Here is an 18175-nt window from a genome sequence, read left to right on the forward strand (position 1 = left end):
TGTCCAGCATTGGTGTAACATTTCTTGACCTACTAAACATGCTCAAGGTTGCGATTTGATGAGCTAGGTTTGATCATGGGTTCATGGGGACTTCCCTGGTCAGATTAGGGAATTCCCTTGTCAGATTTTTGGAGGATCAAAGGGAGTTGATATGCTAGACAGTGCAGAACATACAGCATTGCTGCATGCATGCAAACTTGGAATGGGCTGAAAAGCACGACTGTTACATAGTAGATTGTGTATTCAAAACCGCTGAAGCGAAACCAATGAAATTTTTACAGAAGTTAGAATATAAAATGAACTTTCTAGTTCTGCACATTTAATTCAGAATAATACGTAATTTTAGAATTAATTCAGCCGTTTGTCAGAGGGACATTTTTTTTGGGACGCGCTGTACAGTGGAACAATTGTACCAATACACCAATCCGTGGGGACATAACCGGTATTTAGAACTAAATTAGACAGTTTAACCACCGCACCCAGAACATACGGGGGGCAGTTCTTTAAGAATTCGTTGATTACATTATCTGATCCATGTGCTTTATTGTTTTGAAGCTTTCTCACTAGTGGCAATATTTCTTCCAATGTAAACAAATCTATTAATCTCATCATTTAATGAACATGTTACCTCTCTTGGATCAAATTCTTCATTACTAGATTCACCAGTAGTATCATCCTTCTGACTAAAATTTTTAAAATGACTCATAAATGCTTCTAAGGACACATTCTCTACTCTACCATGGTTATTATTATTTCTGTTAACAATTTTCCAGTATTCTTTCGGATTGTCACTTTTTAGGTTATTTGTTCGTGTAAACCTTTATAGTAAATTCTACGTGTCTTTCTTATAAAGCACTTTTATTTTTAGCTTCTACTCGTAATTTACTAGCAGCATCTAAAGTCTTAATTTTAGCAAGTTTATTTTTCAACCTTACATATTCTAACCTTCTTTTTTCACACTCCTTAGAAAACCATGTCTTATTTTCTGACTGCCTGTGGTTAGTTGCCTTTCTATATGAACGCTGCTTGGTTGATGTTTTAATAACACAGAACGTGTCGCTGAATCTATGAATATACCACACAAATTTTGACATATATTATTTATAACATATCGATCTACTATGTCTAGTTTATCTGTATCATCAATTATTTTAGTCACCATATCAACGTCTGCTTCAGAAAAACTGTTGCAGTATTCACCCTGCTTACAACTGTCCCGTGATGCTCTAGACTGTACATTATACTAATAGGCACACGTAAAATATTACTTCCAATTGAATCCTCGGAAGAGGAAGAATCCCTATGGGAGACGTCACAGCTATTATCAGGGAACTCTAGAACCACTTTCAATAAATTATGAACATCAGAAAGACAAGGGTCAAGTTCACACACTATAAAATAATTTACAAGTGGCATCAACATAGGGGATAAAAGAACATAATCAATAACGCTCGAACCATTATTTTGCAATCAAGTGAAGTCACCTCTTCCTTTATCTCTACCAAATCTTCCGTTCACAATCTTTAAATCCCAACCTTTACACATTTCTATCATTTTTCTCCCATTATTGTTGACATAAGTATCTCTACTAAATCTACTAGTTTCAATGCCAAGTAGACCAAGGTTCTCCTTAGCAACATAAAAATTGGAGCCTATCGTATCAATACCAGTTTCTGCAGAAATAATATCATCAAAAGAAAGGAAATCACTTAAAAGACCAGTACGAGAGTTAAAATCACCAATTAAGCACAATATGGAGCCTGACCATAGAATGTATGTTGTACATGTTCTATAGATTTGGAAAATGGGCTATGTGATGTGACTGGATGTTATGATTCTTTGCTTGAAATCATTTTCATCACAGTTTCATTCATTGTAATTCATCTTTCTATTTCTCCTCTTTGTACACTGTGTCATTTGTCCATGAACTCCCTAAATGCTTGCTATCACCATTTGCATGGTGAACTAATTAGCTTCACCCCCCCCCCCCCTAACACACACACGCCCTTTGATATATCCTTCATAATTATGCTAAGTTCCTCCCTATTAGTATAGCATCAACCTATAATAAAAAATAATAATTGGTAATATCTTAAGTACAGTAAGATTATTATCTACCTTGAAAATTATTTGATTTAAGTTACATACACTCATACTGCATACATTCATATAATTCGTATACAAAAAAATCATAACATAACAAACACAATGATTGATTTTTCTTTCGACATGAATCATAGATAAAGTGTACTAAATCCAAACAAAAATGATCTACCGCCCAGTTATTATAACATTTACAATTAGCAAGATAAGGTACGCCATCATAAGCAGATTGCTTGAAGAAAAAATTATTAATTCAAAACCATTTCAAATTCCAAATAAAATAGTTCATGACATTACTGCAGATACCTCAGTCACATTTCCTCTTTGCGGCCGCCGTACGGCGAGTAAAAAACGGTACCGTAAAAAGCAGCCGTTTTATCTGATTTTATTCAAACCACCCATATGTAGCTGGTATAAAAACTACCAAAACGGCTGTTTTCCAGGGACCTGGGAAGCGGGGGTGCTGGGGGTGCTGCGTGTATTATTTTCCATATGCAGCACCCCCACGACATTCCCCCCTGTATTTTTTTTAATATGTTATAATGTACATAATTATCACATCCGACAATCGCAAATCATTTACATATAGTCTTTCACATATTCCGATAACATCCCTCCTGTAACGCGACTCAATCAAGCTCCAGCACTCTGATACAGACGTGGTCGCGCGCGATACGTGATAACCATAGTTTACACACTACTCGATAGCAGGGAGGGACATATGGGATATGGGTGTGGTTGGACTTATATTAAAACTTCCAGGTTTAATATGTCGAATCAAGTGTTGGCGTGCCCGACCGCCCGTGATTTGTATAAACAAATACAAGTCAGACAATAGAAATCAGATTTCACAGTCTTTTTTGCCCTGCCCCATGGCCCTGGGAAGCGGGGGAGCTGGGGGTGAAGCACCCCCCAAAATTTGGGGGTGCTGCATGTGTTATTTTCCATAGACAGCACCTCCTGGAAAGCTAGTGGTAGGTATGATAAATGACAGAAATGTAATCAAAATGAACGACGTTTTGTAGAACCCCCCCGCCCTTCAGAATTTTCCGACACAGTACTTAACATAAAATAGTGTTTAAATTCACCACTTTTCAGATCGGAATATCAAATATTTTTTGCTCGCGCAACGCGCTCGCATTATTGATTTTTATAATAAAAAATGTATTCAGAATGCCCAGTTCTAACTCTAAACAAGCACACGCACGTTTATTCAGATACGCAGCTTGTTTTGGGGGGTACTCCGGGCTGAAAATATTTATATCAAATACATTTTATCAAAATAAATAAATTTTATGAAAATCTGATAACAAATAGTTAAGTTATTTAATTCTAAAGTTTATCAATATTTTATGAAAATGGTGATATGCATGTCGTCATGAATATTTAATAGGTGGGTTGACATGGGCAAAAATCTGTCCCCAAAGGTAGGGGGACCAGGGCCTGAAAAATTTTACAAGCAAAAAAAAAAGTAGGTTATTGCCCTAAATTTAAGGTCATTTTTAACCCTAACAAAATTTGACAAGCCCCCCCCCCATAAAAAAGGGTTTTCACCCAAAATGTAAGGTCATTTAGTCGAAATTACATGTATTATTTCGATTGTGAAGTGATGTATTTTTCTCCATCATGAATGACCAAAATAGTAGGGGGGACATTTGATATTGTGTCCCCCTACTATTTTTGGTAGGGGGGACAGGTCCCCCTGTCCCCTCTGGGATTTCCGCCCATTTGGGTTGAAGATGTCACATTCCCACTATCCTGTTTCTTGTGTTATTACATGGAATCAAAATTGTTTCATTTTGTTCATACCAGTGTGAATGATATGTCTCCCTTATAATGAAATAAGATGCAGCAAAAGATATGATAATGGACTAAATCAGTTGTCAATTCAACTGTTTTTGGTTCTTGAAGGGAAGATATAAACCTAATTCTATATAATAAAATGCAAAAGAACAAGTGGGGATATGACATCATCAGTTTGCTCATTGAATATTAATGAAGACATGCTTAAAACTGTTTCACCGGAATAATGCTAATCTTTAAAATGCAATAACTTTGATATTCCTTGTCGGATTTTATCGAATCGTTATTCTTGCAGAGTTTCAGATAAGATTATCAAAAAATTTCTGCTCGCGCTTCGCGCTCACATTATTAATGTCAGAATACATGTATATCCAATTACCCATCATTTTCTTGATTTACAAAGCATAAATAGAATGTCCCGTTTATCGGTCTGAAATCTCAATTTTGTTTCCGCTCAATTGTATAGTTATATACCTATCCTATTCATGATTAGAAAAGTGCTTAAGATGTCCTGTTATTAGGACTGAAATCTCATTTTTATTTCCGCTCGCGCTTCGCGCTCGCATCAATTGTATAGTTATATACCTATCCTCTTCATAATTAGAAAAGTGCTTAGAATGTCTCGTTTTTTGGTCTGAAATGTCAATTTTGTTTCCGCTCGCGCTTCGCGCTCGCATCAATTGTCTATTTATATACCTATCCTGTTCATGATTACAAAAAGTGCTTAGAATGTCCAGTATTTAGGTCGGAATGTCAAATTTTTCAGCTCGCGCTTCGCGCTCGCATTATTTGATTGTTGATATATGTATCATCTTAATGGGTAACTGCAAACAGTCCTTATAACACGTCCCTTTCGATCAGGCCACAGCGTATATAAAAAATATCTGCTTGCGCTGATCACGTTCGCAGTTATTATTTGTTACATACGCATCTTGTTCAGGACCACAAACATTGCTCATAAAAATTTTCAGGACAAAATACATGAAATTCCCCCCCCCCCAAAAAAAAAAATAGCTCGCGCTTCAAGCTCGAGTTATCTAATTATATATCTATGTTCTTTTATAAGAAGAAAGCTAAGAAGTGACTGTCATATATATGTGTATGTGTGTGTGGGTGTGTGTGTGTGTGTGTGAGGGAGGGTGTGTTAGGGTATGTGTGTGGGTGTGTGTGTGTGGTGCCCTATTGTGTGTGTGTGTGTGTGTGTAATTATGGAAAACTCAATTGTGTCCACCCCCCACCATTGAGGAGAGATTTCAGCACCCCCACTGAAAAAATCGTTCCCAGGTCCCTGCTGTTTTCGACTCGCCGTACGCATGAATGATGTTTGATTTATTATATTAGATTATAATTCATTTCAATGATTTTTAAAGTACGTGTGCTCACACGTGTGCGCGCGCATTCCACTTGAAAACTATAAGAGCAATATAAATAAAAATTCTGTTATAAATTTGTGAAGTAGGTTGACGTAAACAAAAGTCTGCTTTTAGGGGTACGTGACGTGACTGGATTGCAATTTACCTAGGTATTAATCCATCATTTTCTAGAATTTTTCCCCTGAAGTAAATGTGTGTTGACTCTGAGTCTCCGATGCACAAAGCGACCAAATACCGTGGGTCACGGCATTGGGGGGGCACCCGAAAAAAAATTAGTCACTTAGTGAGCGCGCGAAGCGCGCTCAGTTGCCTGGTATACTGACTTAAACTGACCTAATAAAGATAGTTTAAGGACAGTGCCATTAAATGGATATGTATCTCACTGATCACGTAATGCGAGCGAAAGCTGAATTTTTTTGATATTCAGACCCAAAAAGAGACATTATAAGCAAATTTTTGTAATCATGATATGTACCTTTCTCGCTAAACAAACAGTGCGAGCGCGAAGCGCGAGCTGAAATTTTTGTATATAATTGACCCCAAACAGGGACATATAAGGACTATTTTTTCAAGGAATCCATTAAGAGTAAACATATCTCACCATAGTCATCTAATGCGAGTGCCAAGCGCATGATGATAATGTTAGAATTACATCTAAACACATAAAGTACTTTTTGTAGTCATTGTAATCGTGATTATCATACGCATCGTCGCATCTCACTAATCAAATATTGCGAGCGCGAAGCGCGAGCTGAAATTTTTGGAAATTCAGACCTGAGGAGGGGCATTCTAAGGCTTGTTTGTAGGAATTCACGAAGACTATGCGTATTTCACAAACCAAATGACGCGAGCGCGAATCACAAACTGATTTTTTTTAATTTTCAGATCAGAAAAAGGGACATTTTAAGGACGGATTTTAGGAATTCATGAAGAGCAGACATATCTCACCAATCCTCTAATGCCAACGGTAGCACGGACAGGAAATGTTTTATATTAAGACTTTAAAATGGGGCAATCTAATAAGCAGTCATGAAAAAGAAGCTTATGTCACTACGTAAACAATAATAAATCGAAAAGCGAGGAAATATATTTGGTGTATATTGACTTGAAAACGGGAGGTTTTAGTACAACAGGATTATATATCTTGTTAAACAGACAATGCGAGCGCCAGGAACAATGAAGACATAGGCCCTGAGCAAATTATGTTTCTTAAAGTTACGAATTTTTTTATTTTCATGTATAACATAATTATAATATAATATATTATAATAAACAATAATTTCTTCTTTCCCACTACGTTTCTTTCCCTTTCTCCCTCTTTTTCTCCTTTTCCCCGTTTTTTTTTTTTTTTTTTTTTTTTTTTGGCCAGCCGATTGGGGGGGCACGTGCCCCCCCCATGCCCCCCGTAGTTACGCCACTGCAAGTGTACCATTCCTTGTATCCATGTTTTTCGCTCAACAAGTTTTATTAGTTCCTAATTATTCAAAGGAAGTACATGATATATTTTGCACGTCAACTTCAAATTCTGTTAAATACAGTAAAATATCATTTTAAAGGGTTTTAATTTATTTATTTAATTATTTATTCATTCATTCATCTATTTATTTATTTATTATTATTTATTCATTTATTTCACTATTCATATGATAACATATAAAATTATCAAGTACTTGATGATGAATAGTATTGTTCTCTGTAAATTGTTGTTATAAAATGAACAAAACATCTCAATGTTTCCTCATTACAGATCATGTCAATGTGCTTGCATCCCACATCCTACCTTTCCTTGTTATTTTATACTTGAAATCATATAAATTTGATACTAAAACTATTTAATTTCATACCATAAATATCCCAAATGGAAAGTGAAATAAGGTAATGCTGGCATAGTATTTCACATTTGAATTCACATTGAACATTCGATATCGCGGGCAAGCTTTAACATTTGGAATGGGTTTTATACCAGGAAATAACAAACATAAAAGAATCTAGGTCTCTTGATCATGTATTTTGGTTAGGGATGCTCCCCATCACACTCACTGATCTAAGTATATGGATGGCCTGGATTCTTATATTTCTCGGGACCCTCGATCTGTTTTCAGAAAAGCTGTGTATGTAAATTATATGTATATAAATGAAATTATATACAACTGCGCCTTTACAATACCACTGCCGTGGCTTCTCCATGCGCTCCTTGCAATACAACAGCTCGGTACAGTTATCGTATCATTACTTGAAATACGATGAAAAAAACCAAAGTATACATAAAAAAATGATATGTAAAAACATTATCATTTCAATAATGTTTCAACTTAAGATTCAATGACAATATACATGTACAATATTTATATCTATCAGACAATATGAAGGTTCATATTATTTACGAGTCTCCCTCCCCTTGCCCATGATAAATAGGCCTATTTAATAGATTTATTAAACAATTACCTTTGCTGACCTCTTCCCCTAAATCAAATTCTTATAATCTGCTTTTACATTATTTCAGACTGCTTTGGTCAGCTGCACTGTGTTTTCTTCTACATCGATGCCATTAAAAAAAATCTAGCTCAGGATGAAGGTCACGCATGCGTTCATGAAATTATCTATGTATCTATTTAATTACTCATAAATTTCATAAAATCATGTAGACGTGATTTGATTTCATGATGGCACAATCGAATTATTGTTCTGTAGAAAAAAAACTTTTAATTGAGCGATCAGTTAATAGTAGAAAACCACTCTTTATGCTTGTGTTTCATATGCACATCTCAAACTTATCACGTGATTCTCTTTTCACCAATCGGACAACAACCTAAATAGTCGTTGAAAATAGAAATGCCGATTTTTCTCAAGCAAAGCAACAGGCACAGACCGAGAAGTACAATGTGATGAGCATTCGTAAAATTGTGATTGATTTCGCCGCTAAGACTGAGGTTCGACGTAAGCTTTGTGATACTCGAAGAGAGATTACTTTGATTTTAGATTTGGGCTAATTGGTCCCTGACGATTTACTATCAATAATGATCGACTAAGGATTGCTCTTTGATGAAAGACTGTTGATAGTCCAGTAGGAATGGGGATGATGATGAGAATAAACAAGGGAGAAATGTGGGGTCGATCATGGACCTACTTGTAGGTCCATGGGTCGATAGACCTCTTGGTATAGGGATGTGGTCGATAATACGGTCCGAGTTTTTTTTTCAACATCCGGGCCCATTTATAAATTAATCAAAAGAGATTATAAACTTCATCACATATTTGAAAAAAAAACTAAGACTTTTACCCTGTAACGTTAAGTTATCATTATCAAAGTAATTCATATAAAAATTGTGTTTTTACGTTGTTGAGAAAGCGAGGTGTTTCACTAAAAATATGAAGCGGTGTGTACTTTTTTGGCAATCCTCATCTGAAACTATTTAACCAGCAAGAATGCTGCTCAGGAAAATATATTCATGCACGAATTCACAATCTATTTTTATTCATACACTGCCGATCTGCATAGGTTGGATCTGCTGAAAAGTGAATTTGGTAATTTCCCGCATAGACTTTGCACCCGAGATCACCCGATTTCAGTATAAATGGGTTGGTTAAATATCAGCTATTCCCGCGGTGTTGATATTAAATAGTGCCCAGTGCAACACACTTTGATGAAATATTTCACTCTATTTAAAAAGTATCAAATTCCTTTACTCGGATGATCGATGAGTGACAGTACGTTACATCAAATATTTTGACAGATTACAATTAACATACAATATATTTTTTTATTTGTATGAGAAGAAGATTCTTAATAAGTGGAACACAATAATTAATCATTAATTAATCCATCTTTTCCGTCAGTCTTTTATCCATTAATAACTATCATTATTCATTTGTCCATTAATTATCATTTTTATAAGAATATTAATCTATTGCAATTGATATTCTTCAATTTCATTTTAAGAGACTCTGATCTGAAGATTCACTTTGAATTACATTAAAATGTTCTTATTTGTCGTGTGCATATACAAACAAATGAATACTAAGCGCAAGTATTCTCCCTGTGATTCCTGTTCATGTGTTTATATATATATTCGTGATATTTCTTTTATCCCCCTTTTTTATAGAAACTGGGGCCAAGTCAAGCCATGCTCGATTTCTTTTTCAATCTCCACTTGCGTCCGCTGTGGATAAAAACAACTCGAAACAAATTCAAGCATGTCTTTACTTCGCGCTGTTTTACGAATTTCTGATACCAAATTTCTTTGATCAGGAACAACAAAGAGTGAGAGACATGGCTAACTTAAGATCATATCCAGTATGTTTTGCAGTTATTGTTGATGCAATTTTAATGTAGAACAGCAAAGAATTAACATTGAACACAAAATTAGACAAATAAACTGGTTGATAAGTATTCAAAGATTTTAATCCATTCATTGTGTGTCCAACAACATGAGTATATAGCAAATATTCCATGTTACTCTTAATGATTATCAATACAAATTCAAAATATTGTACGAATGGTGAACATAATCAAAGTAGGTGAATCTCTAACTGAACAAATGATTTCATTATCTTAGAAAAATCCAAGTAAGCGGCACGAATGACGTAATCGTTGTAATGATTTATAAGGTGAAGAGGGCTTTAATTGTTCGTCAGAGATAAAAGGGTGCTCCAGAAAATAATTGCATTTTCTTATTTTTTAAAAGTTCTTAAATAAGGAGGTGTCACAGTGTTTGGTCATCAGAGATTGAGTGGGTGCTTGAAATTAATTATTAACTATTGTGAAAACAGTTTTTGCTCGATACGACGTATAGGCACACCATATATCACTCCTGATTTTCAAAACCTTCCAAATTAAAGTTGCTAATGATTTTATGATGATTGCATCAATTCTTATGAATGTGGTGAGGTTTTCATTTGTCTTTCTCTGTAAACATGAAATATCTATGTTTTTCAATCAATGACAATTAGTATAAACAACAATTACAAAACATCATGTTAAGCAATTCAAACATTTTTTATGCATAAGGAACATCGTGCATATAATAAGGCAATACATGAAAGTGATTGACAACTCCAAGCCCCTCAACATTACACAACACTGAGCCATTTCAAGTTGAAAGCTAGTATTGGTATAAATGAAACGCATATACCACCACACACAACCCCGAACCTGACATCACAATTCTACATTGTTTCATCGCGAATATATAATAACAATTCATCCTTAGAAACAATAATGCCTCAAAAGTAGTCAGAGAGTACTCTGAGAAAGCACATGGCCTACCAAGAAAAATACGGATCTTTGGTAATCAAAATGACTGTGGTAAATTTTATTCCAGAAACGCCAAGCTTATTCAAGCTGTAGAGTAATACGTTGTGATATGTTGTGATTTACTCTCGGGAACATGCCAAATAGGACAGAACATCGCTACAATATTGATAGTAAATGATAGATATGGCTTGACAGTTCTAATAAATACGTATTCGCATATTCCATTCACATCCCCAAAATACTATCAACATCAGCACCATCATTCCTATATTTATTATCGTCAGTATAGGATGATTGATTGATTTATTGATTGAATGAATGAATGACTGCTTACTGATCTGTCATAAGAAATATCATTACCATAACCACCGATGCCCCAAACTCCATCATTACCATCATCATCATCGACATCATCATCATAATTTTCTGAATATTATGTCAAAATCTATCACATAATGGATTTTGTAATAAAAGAGTCAAAATTTTTGCTCACTCGCTCGCAACTTTTTATAAATTTTGCCCGCTCAAAATCTTAGGCTCATTACCACCACCATCACCATCACAATCATCAATAAGATCAACGTCATTATCGTAGCCATTGTCATCGTCAGAAACATCGTCTTTATCATAATTGCAAATATCATCGCCATTATCTTCAGCATCGTCACTTTCTTCTTCATCAATATGTTTATCATCGCCATCATCATCATCGTCCTCATCATCATTTATATCATAATCATCATCATCAACCCAACATGAGTACAATAATAACCATTATCCTCATAATCATCTTTATCTTCAACAACAATTCCATCCACATTATTATCTGCAGCAAACTGCAACAGCTTCGTTATCATTATTGGCAATATCATCATTAACATTATCATCACTATCGTCATCATCACCATCAACACTATCAGCATCATTAGTATCGTCAATACCCGAGTATCATCACAACTATCATCTCCATCAACAAAATATCCTTATCAACATCATCATCACCACCACTACTAACATGACTAACATCACCATATGCATTGTCATCAATCGAACATCATTATGCACATCATCATTCACCACTACTAACATCATCATACATCGTCATCAAACAAAAATCCGTATCAACATCATCATTACCACCACTACTAACATCATCATATGCATCATCATCATCTCGATCAAACCACGATAAATAGCATTTTCTTCTCCATCATTATCATCACAAGCAACACCATCATCGACAGGTATCATTACCCTTATCATCGTCACCATCATATTCATCATCATCATCAACCTAACAACCTTTTGATCATCATCACCACTCAACTATTTATCAACAACATCAGCAGCAATAGCGTCACCGCCATCATTATTGGCAATGTCATCATTACCATTACCATCATCATCATCATCAATATCCTCATCTCCAAAAAGAGTATTATTATTACCTCCATCATCATAATCACCTTCATCTTCAACAACAACAACAACTTTTCCGATATCATTCAATAGTAATCAGCAATGGCAATATCATGGTCATCATTATTGGCAATATCATCATCACAGTTACCATCATCATCGTCATTAGATTTATCGTGGTCAATAACTCATTTTCATCATGAATTATAACCATAATCATCATTAGCCCAACATCAGCATCATCACCACCCGATTACCACCACCCCTACCATAATCTTTATCTTTACCACCATCATCATCATCATCAATCAATCAATCAAGCATGCTTATAATCATAATAACCAACCATCACAACCATGATCTTTATCTTCAATAACAACTATTTCAACATCATTATCAGCAGCAACAGACACATCGTCGTCAACATTTTACAATGTTATCATTACCATCAACATAGTCACCGTCATTTTCATCACAATTGTCTATATTGATATTATAATTATTGTAATACCTAATGTTCATTATCATCATCATCATCATGATCTTCCTCCTTTTCCTCCTTATCATCATCAACCAAATATTTTTGCATTATTGAATATATCACCATCACTATCATCGTCAACATCATCATAATTAAAACCATCTTCACTGTCATCATAACGACCACCACTACCATCATCATTGCCATCGTCTTTACAGGCAGCAACACCAACGTAAGTATGGCACGAATTTTATTTTCTTCAAATGATCGAAAAAAGGGAGTATCAAGGAACAAGGAATATGTAGTGTTATGAAGAGAGTGTTTTCACTCTCTATAAAATACCCCCTTTTCGTATTTTAGAAAATTATTAAATCACTTTAATAATGATAATAATAATAATCCGCTTTTATATAGCGCTTAATACATCGGAACGACGTGTCTAAGCGCTTTATAGATATATTATTACCACTTTCACGTCCTCCTGCCCTCTTCCCCATACCCTAGCCTGGTGCCATCTTGAGATATTTCTGACCATCGTTGTCACCTTCTAACCTGCTTCCTACATTAAATCAAAGTCGCATTATCAACAACAATCGAGACTATAGACTATAATATGTACATGTTTCCCCCTTCTATCATAATTGCCAATACCATCATCTTTCTTAGCAACATCAACACCATCATCATTTGTCATCATTATCATCATCACCACCTTAAATTTTCAATCATTCCTCATCATTCCTGATAGGTACGTATACCGTGTATGTACAAAAATATATAACTCAATCTGTGTTCATTAGTATTCTAAAATTATTCGACATTACCTTGTGATTGCTTTAAATGTATCGTTATAATATTTATCATTTATCGATTTTTATTATGAATATCATGCATTTTTCTTAGCAATAGTTTCGTTGCAGTCTCATTCAGGCACATCTGAAGGGGAAGGCTGAAATCTAATGTTTCATTTGTTATTGTTGAGACCTGAACATCCATATGCATCCGCTGCTCTGTTAGTCATTTATCACTGACAAATTTACTTCTCGGTGCTTTTTAATATTCATGAATGGTGCACCTATACCCACCTACATAGGTACGATTTGGTCTCCTTACTGTATACTACGCTGAAATGTCTTCCATATAAAATGACAGAAATAAAAGGTCAGTTCTAATCCCTTGTTACCTTCGTGAATTTTCAAACTTCATTCTAAAACTAAACAAGAAGGAAATGCAGGGGTGAGTGAAGAATAAGGCTTCCAGTACCACAGCTAGATCTCTATATTTCATTCCGATTCCCCTGACAAGTATACATTCTTCCGTTTATCCATGAACTTCATATTCTGTACGAGCACTGTTTACTCGGCGGTTCGAAATATCTTGCGAAATAAGTCAGTTGTGACATTGTCAAAACACAAAATACAAACATCAGTACTCGAGAGGTATCCTTACAGGTTTTTGGCTTCGATTTCATTTCTCTCTCCGAAGTGTCGAATCCTGCATTATTCCTTTGATATCAGGTGTGCGCTCTCGATCAAGATCGACCGATGATGCTACTGCGCGTCCTGCAAACGTCCTGAAATGCTTCTTGAATCCTTCTCCTGCAAACGCGTAGAGGAAAGGATTCAGCATCATGCTCACATACAGCACAAAGTTCGTCAAACGGTGCACATACCCGTACCGTGGCGTGTCCTCGGTGATGTTCGGATCATAATGAGGCCATATGTGAACAACCAGGATAGGAAACCACGTGATCGCGAAGAAAAAGACGATGACCAGGATACGACGAGCGCTTCGCTTCCGGAAGGTACGCATCTTAATGCTACCCCTGGAATGTCCTGCACCGCGGGGTATGCTTAGGCGACGCCATATCTTGAAGTAAGAAATTGTAATGACAGCTAGTGGGATGACATAGATAGTAAGAATCTTGACCCAGTAGTACCATCCTCCGCCTCGGACCGGAAGATATTCACGACATCTCCCATCTTTATCAAGACCGGTTAAGATGGCGGTAGGAAGCTGAACGATACTTGAGACTGGAAAGAAAAAATATGCAAGGAGAAAAATCATTTATAGATACAGAATAGATAAACAAAGCTAATACCGGGAGGAGGGGGGGTGTCACTCTCCACATGCATCAGCGTACAGAAATGGCGTAGAAAATAATTATGTCCCGTTTATGGCACCCAGGTGTTGTGGCGTCTTTTTGGTATATAGGGTATCCCTTGTTCACTTGTCATGCCATTTGGGTTTGCAATATTGGTTATTAAGGTTACACCATTTATATTAAGGGTCCAATATACGGTTTATTCATTATATTGTACATTTAAACGTTCTAGATGAAGGGGACACTTTGTGAGAATATCAAATTAGACGATCTTCACTGTTAATGCCCAAAACTTAATGGTAGGTAGCATGCCAAGTGGAGAACACCCCCCCCCCCCCTCACACGGGCTTGCACCCGGCACTGTTCTCTTATGAATAATTATGTTATTATGCTGGAATGAATAGTTCAAAATATGAGCATTCTGCCACTATCGATTTTTGTAATGCTACACCAATTAATTCTTTCATCCCATAGGTAGAATTGCTTATTCTTATAAAAGTTTTTATTATCATTTTAAACCCTAACAACAAGGCAACGATAATCTCCCAATTTCAATCAGATTTACTAATCCTGATATTCAAGAATATCTTAATTCAAAACGAAACAAAGAAATATACGACCCCCTCATTTATACAGCCTCCCGTTGATCTCCAGAATAAAATGTTTTATTAATGTCACAACTATTACGATAAAGTCATATGGAACTGCTATCAGTTTATTTGTCTCTCCGACTATGACACAGAGAGAGAAATTCCATGTATCGGGGGCTTCAGATATTGACATTTTAAAAAGATAATTATGTACTTAATTGTAATTCCCTCAGAGAATTAGCTATTCCAGGCAAGCATTTATGGGTAACATATCCCCAACAGACCTAACACAGAGTTTACTAAAATAATATAGTATCCTACTATCCTGTTAATAGTTTGCCCCCGGAGTTTGCCGCTGCTGAGATAGGATCCCACACTCATTCCATGATGTATCAGACCTTTAAAACCACATTTCGACCTTCTTATTTGTTCATCATCACTTTATCAATGCCAAGACTTTGAACATCGGGCAACCATATAAGTTCTTACCTATCCATAAAACAGCCAAGACTGTTAGTACAAATGGCGGTGATCGCGATCGCACTGATGATGTCGGATGAATGATGAGGCGATATCGATCAAAGGCTAAGTAGGCGAGTGTCAAACACGCGGCTTGTCGTATCGTCTGCAAAAACAATGAACACACCAGGAAAACTGATCATTAGGAGTTGGGCAATGTTCTGGTATACATACCTCGGTTACTGGGAATGTCAAGGCGATTAGGCAAGATATAATCTGTTTGTAGTTTTAAGTATCATGATAAATTATGTCGTCAGGATAACTCAGGAAATATCAGAAGAATCCAATACTTTCACCACACCTTCCCCGATGAGAGGAAGCCAGATCGGATGCAATTTGATGACAAAGACATGTTCTGATACATCTATGCTTCCAACAGAACAAACGAAATGATCATTAGGTTAAGGGTAAAAGGGACTAGGTAAAGAGTCGCTAACAGCTAAACAAAGTTAAACAAATTGAAGAAATTTCTGACCGAACTGTATTTTCCCGAAATCATCACATGCAATGGAATTACACGAGAGGGGGGAGGTTGTGACAGAATCGTCATCTTCCTGCCAAAGAAGAAAAAATTATCTTATTTTTCTACCATTTGAGATGGATACAAATTCGAGTCCCCATTTGTCATGTTCTTATTAAGAAAGATTGCACGATATACATCAATGAATATTCTTTTCTGAATACGAATTCATATGAGGAAAATATTTTCTTCATATGAATTCCAATTTTCTTCTTATAATCTAGACATAAACAAGCAGGCTTCGGTTTATCTTCATCTCAAACTAGCACATAGCACAGTTTGGTATTTTGTTAAACTATATACGGCGTACTTTGATGATCTGCGTCAAAGTAAATGTCTCCAAACTCCAATACTTTGATGAAACACTGACATGTTGTTTTGAGAACATTTTTCTTTGATAAGTTCATCTATATTCACCAATTCTTGTTGGCAGTGAAGTAGAACTAAATGAAAGAATCGGAGCATAATTTGTAAGGCGGTCGCTGATAATTGGTAGAACGTGCGGAAAAAACACGTTCCTATCGGCTGCGCATCTAGTGTCTAATGAAGATTTATCGAACTCAATAGAAATTTTTCGCCTGCACAAGTACGATAAATATTATAACAGATTTTTTCCCCATCCTAGTTTCGAGAATAACCAATGAAAATGTTTATTACAAAACCCATGTACTCTCTAAAAAAAATGTTTACTCAATAATGGGTAAAATGGTTTCATGCATGTTGGTTGGGTAAATATTTTGTAAATTTTACGAAAAGGTTGCGTTGAAAAAGCCCAATATGGGGTAAAAAAAATCCCCAGCAAACATTCATGTTCCCTTTCTACCCAATGTTGGGTAAAATTTTATTCAGTGTTTTTAGAGTGTAATCACATATTCGAATTTAATGAATCGCAAACATTGACATAGAAATTCATATAATTATCATCAGTAACGATTGATTGGGGCCATCGGAAAGCACGTTCGAGTATATATATAAAAAAGAAAACATTCAAGAGGGAACTTAAGAAGAACTATTAAATGCCATGTTACCCCATCAACAGTAATTATGCAGAAAACTGCAAATTAGAGAGTTGATGGCACCACGCTCTTATTCCTTTCCATTGTATTTAATACCATTTTTTAAGTCATGAGGGTGCATTTTGCATCATCCACCCCTTTTTCATTTATCGTGGAAGATTGCACCTAATATTTTTTCCTAGTGTTTTTTGTATAATTTCATAATATTCATCCATGCCCTGGAACAGATATTGATAGGATTAATACAATCCAACTCTTTGTTACATGGTATGTCTGAGACGTAGATCGGTGGCATGATGAAATAAAATAATAGTTACATTATATAGCGCTTATTACACTTCGTTTCTAAGCACATTACATTGCAATTATTATTATCCCGGTCATCGGATCCTGACATGACCGCACACAATGTATGCACTTTCTCCACTCCCTGGGGAGCATTCCTACAAGAGTTCCATGGCTCAATTGCTAGGGACACTACATAGGCTTTCGCATCCTACGGGGTACCCGTTTAACACCTGGGTGGAGAGTGGAAATTGTGGATTAACGCCTTGCCAAAGGACGCTATAGGCCATCACGGTCGGATTCGAACACATGACCCTCTGATTGCAAGGCGAGAGTCAGAACCGCTACACCACGTTATTTCACTTGGAACGTCGAATTATATGGTAAAGCGATAATTTAGGGACCAACGGTCCTATACCTCAATGATGATACTTTGAACAGGCCAATTTCATAAATTGTGTGGTGGGGGGGGGGGGTTACAGAGATAGTAATCCACTCTAATTTCATTAAAGAATTAAAATTTAATTTACGGGACCCCTACCCCTCCATCTATCGAATATATGAAGCTAGGAGAGTTTCATGTAATATCAAGTTTATGAAAAGAAGATAAAAGGCATGGTCTTAGCATTTTTTTTGAAACACAATTTATGACGCATTTTGTACCTTGTGTGGTGATATTTCAATTAAATTTTGTCATGCTCCCGTAGT

General features: G+C 35.9%; 1 protein-coding gene across 1 annotated transcript in view; it reads right to left on the bottom strand.

Moving 5' to 3' along the window:
- Positions 1 to 9663: 9663 nt before the first annotated feature.
- Positions 9664 to 18175, bottom strand: part of LOC135153205 (somatostatin receptor type 5-like) — a 56699-nt gene continuing 48187 nt past the window's right edge. Inside the window, exons 3-4 of the mRNA XM_064095564.1 lie at positions 15617 to 15752; positions 9664 to 14466 (exon numbers count right to left, since the gene is read on the bottom strand). Coding sequence (XP_063951634.1) covers positions 13901 to 14466; positions 15617 to 15752 — 702 coding nt within the window. The 3' untranslated portion in view covers positions 9664 to 13900. The remainder of the gene's footprint in view (positions 14467 to 15616; positions 15753 to 18175) is intronic.

Source organism: Lytechinus pictus, chromosome 2, assembly GCF_037042905.1.
Source record: "Lytechinus pictus isolate F3 Inbred chromosome 2, Lp3.0, whole genome shotgun sequence".
Lineage (NCBI taxonomy): Eukaryota > Metazoa > Echinodermata > Echinoidea > Temnopleuroida > Toxopneustidae > Lytechinus > Lytechinus pictus.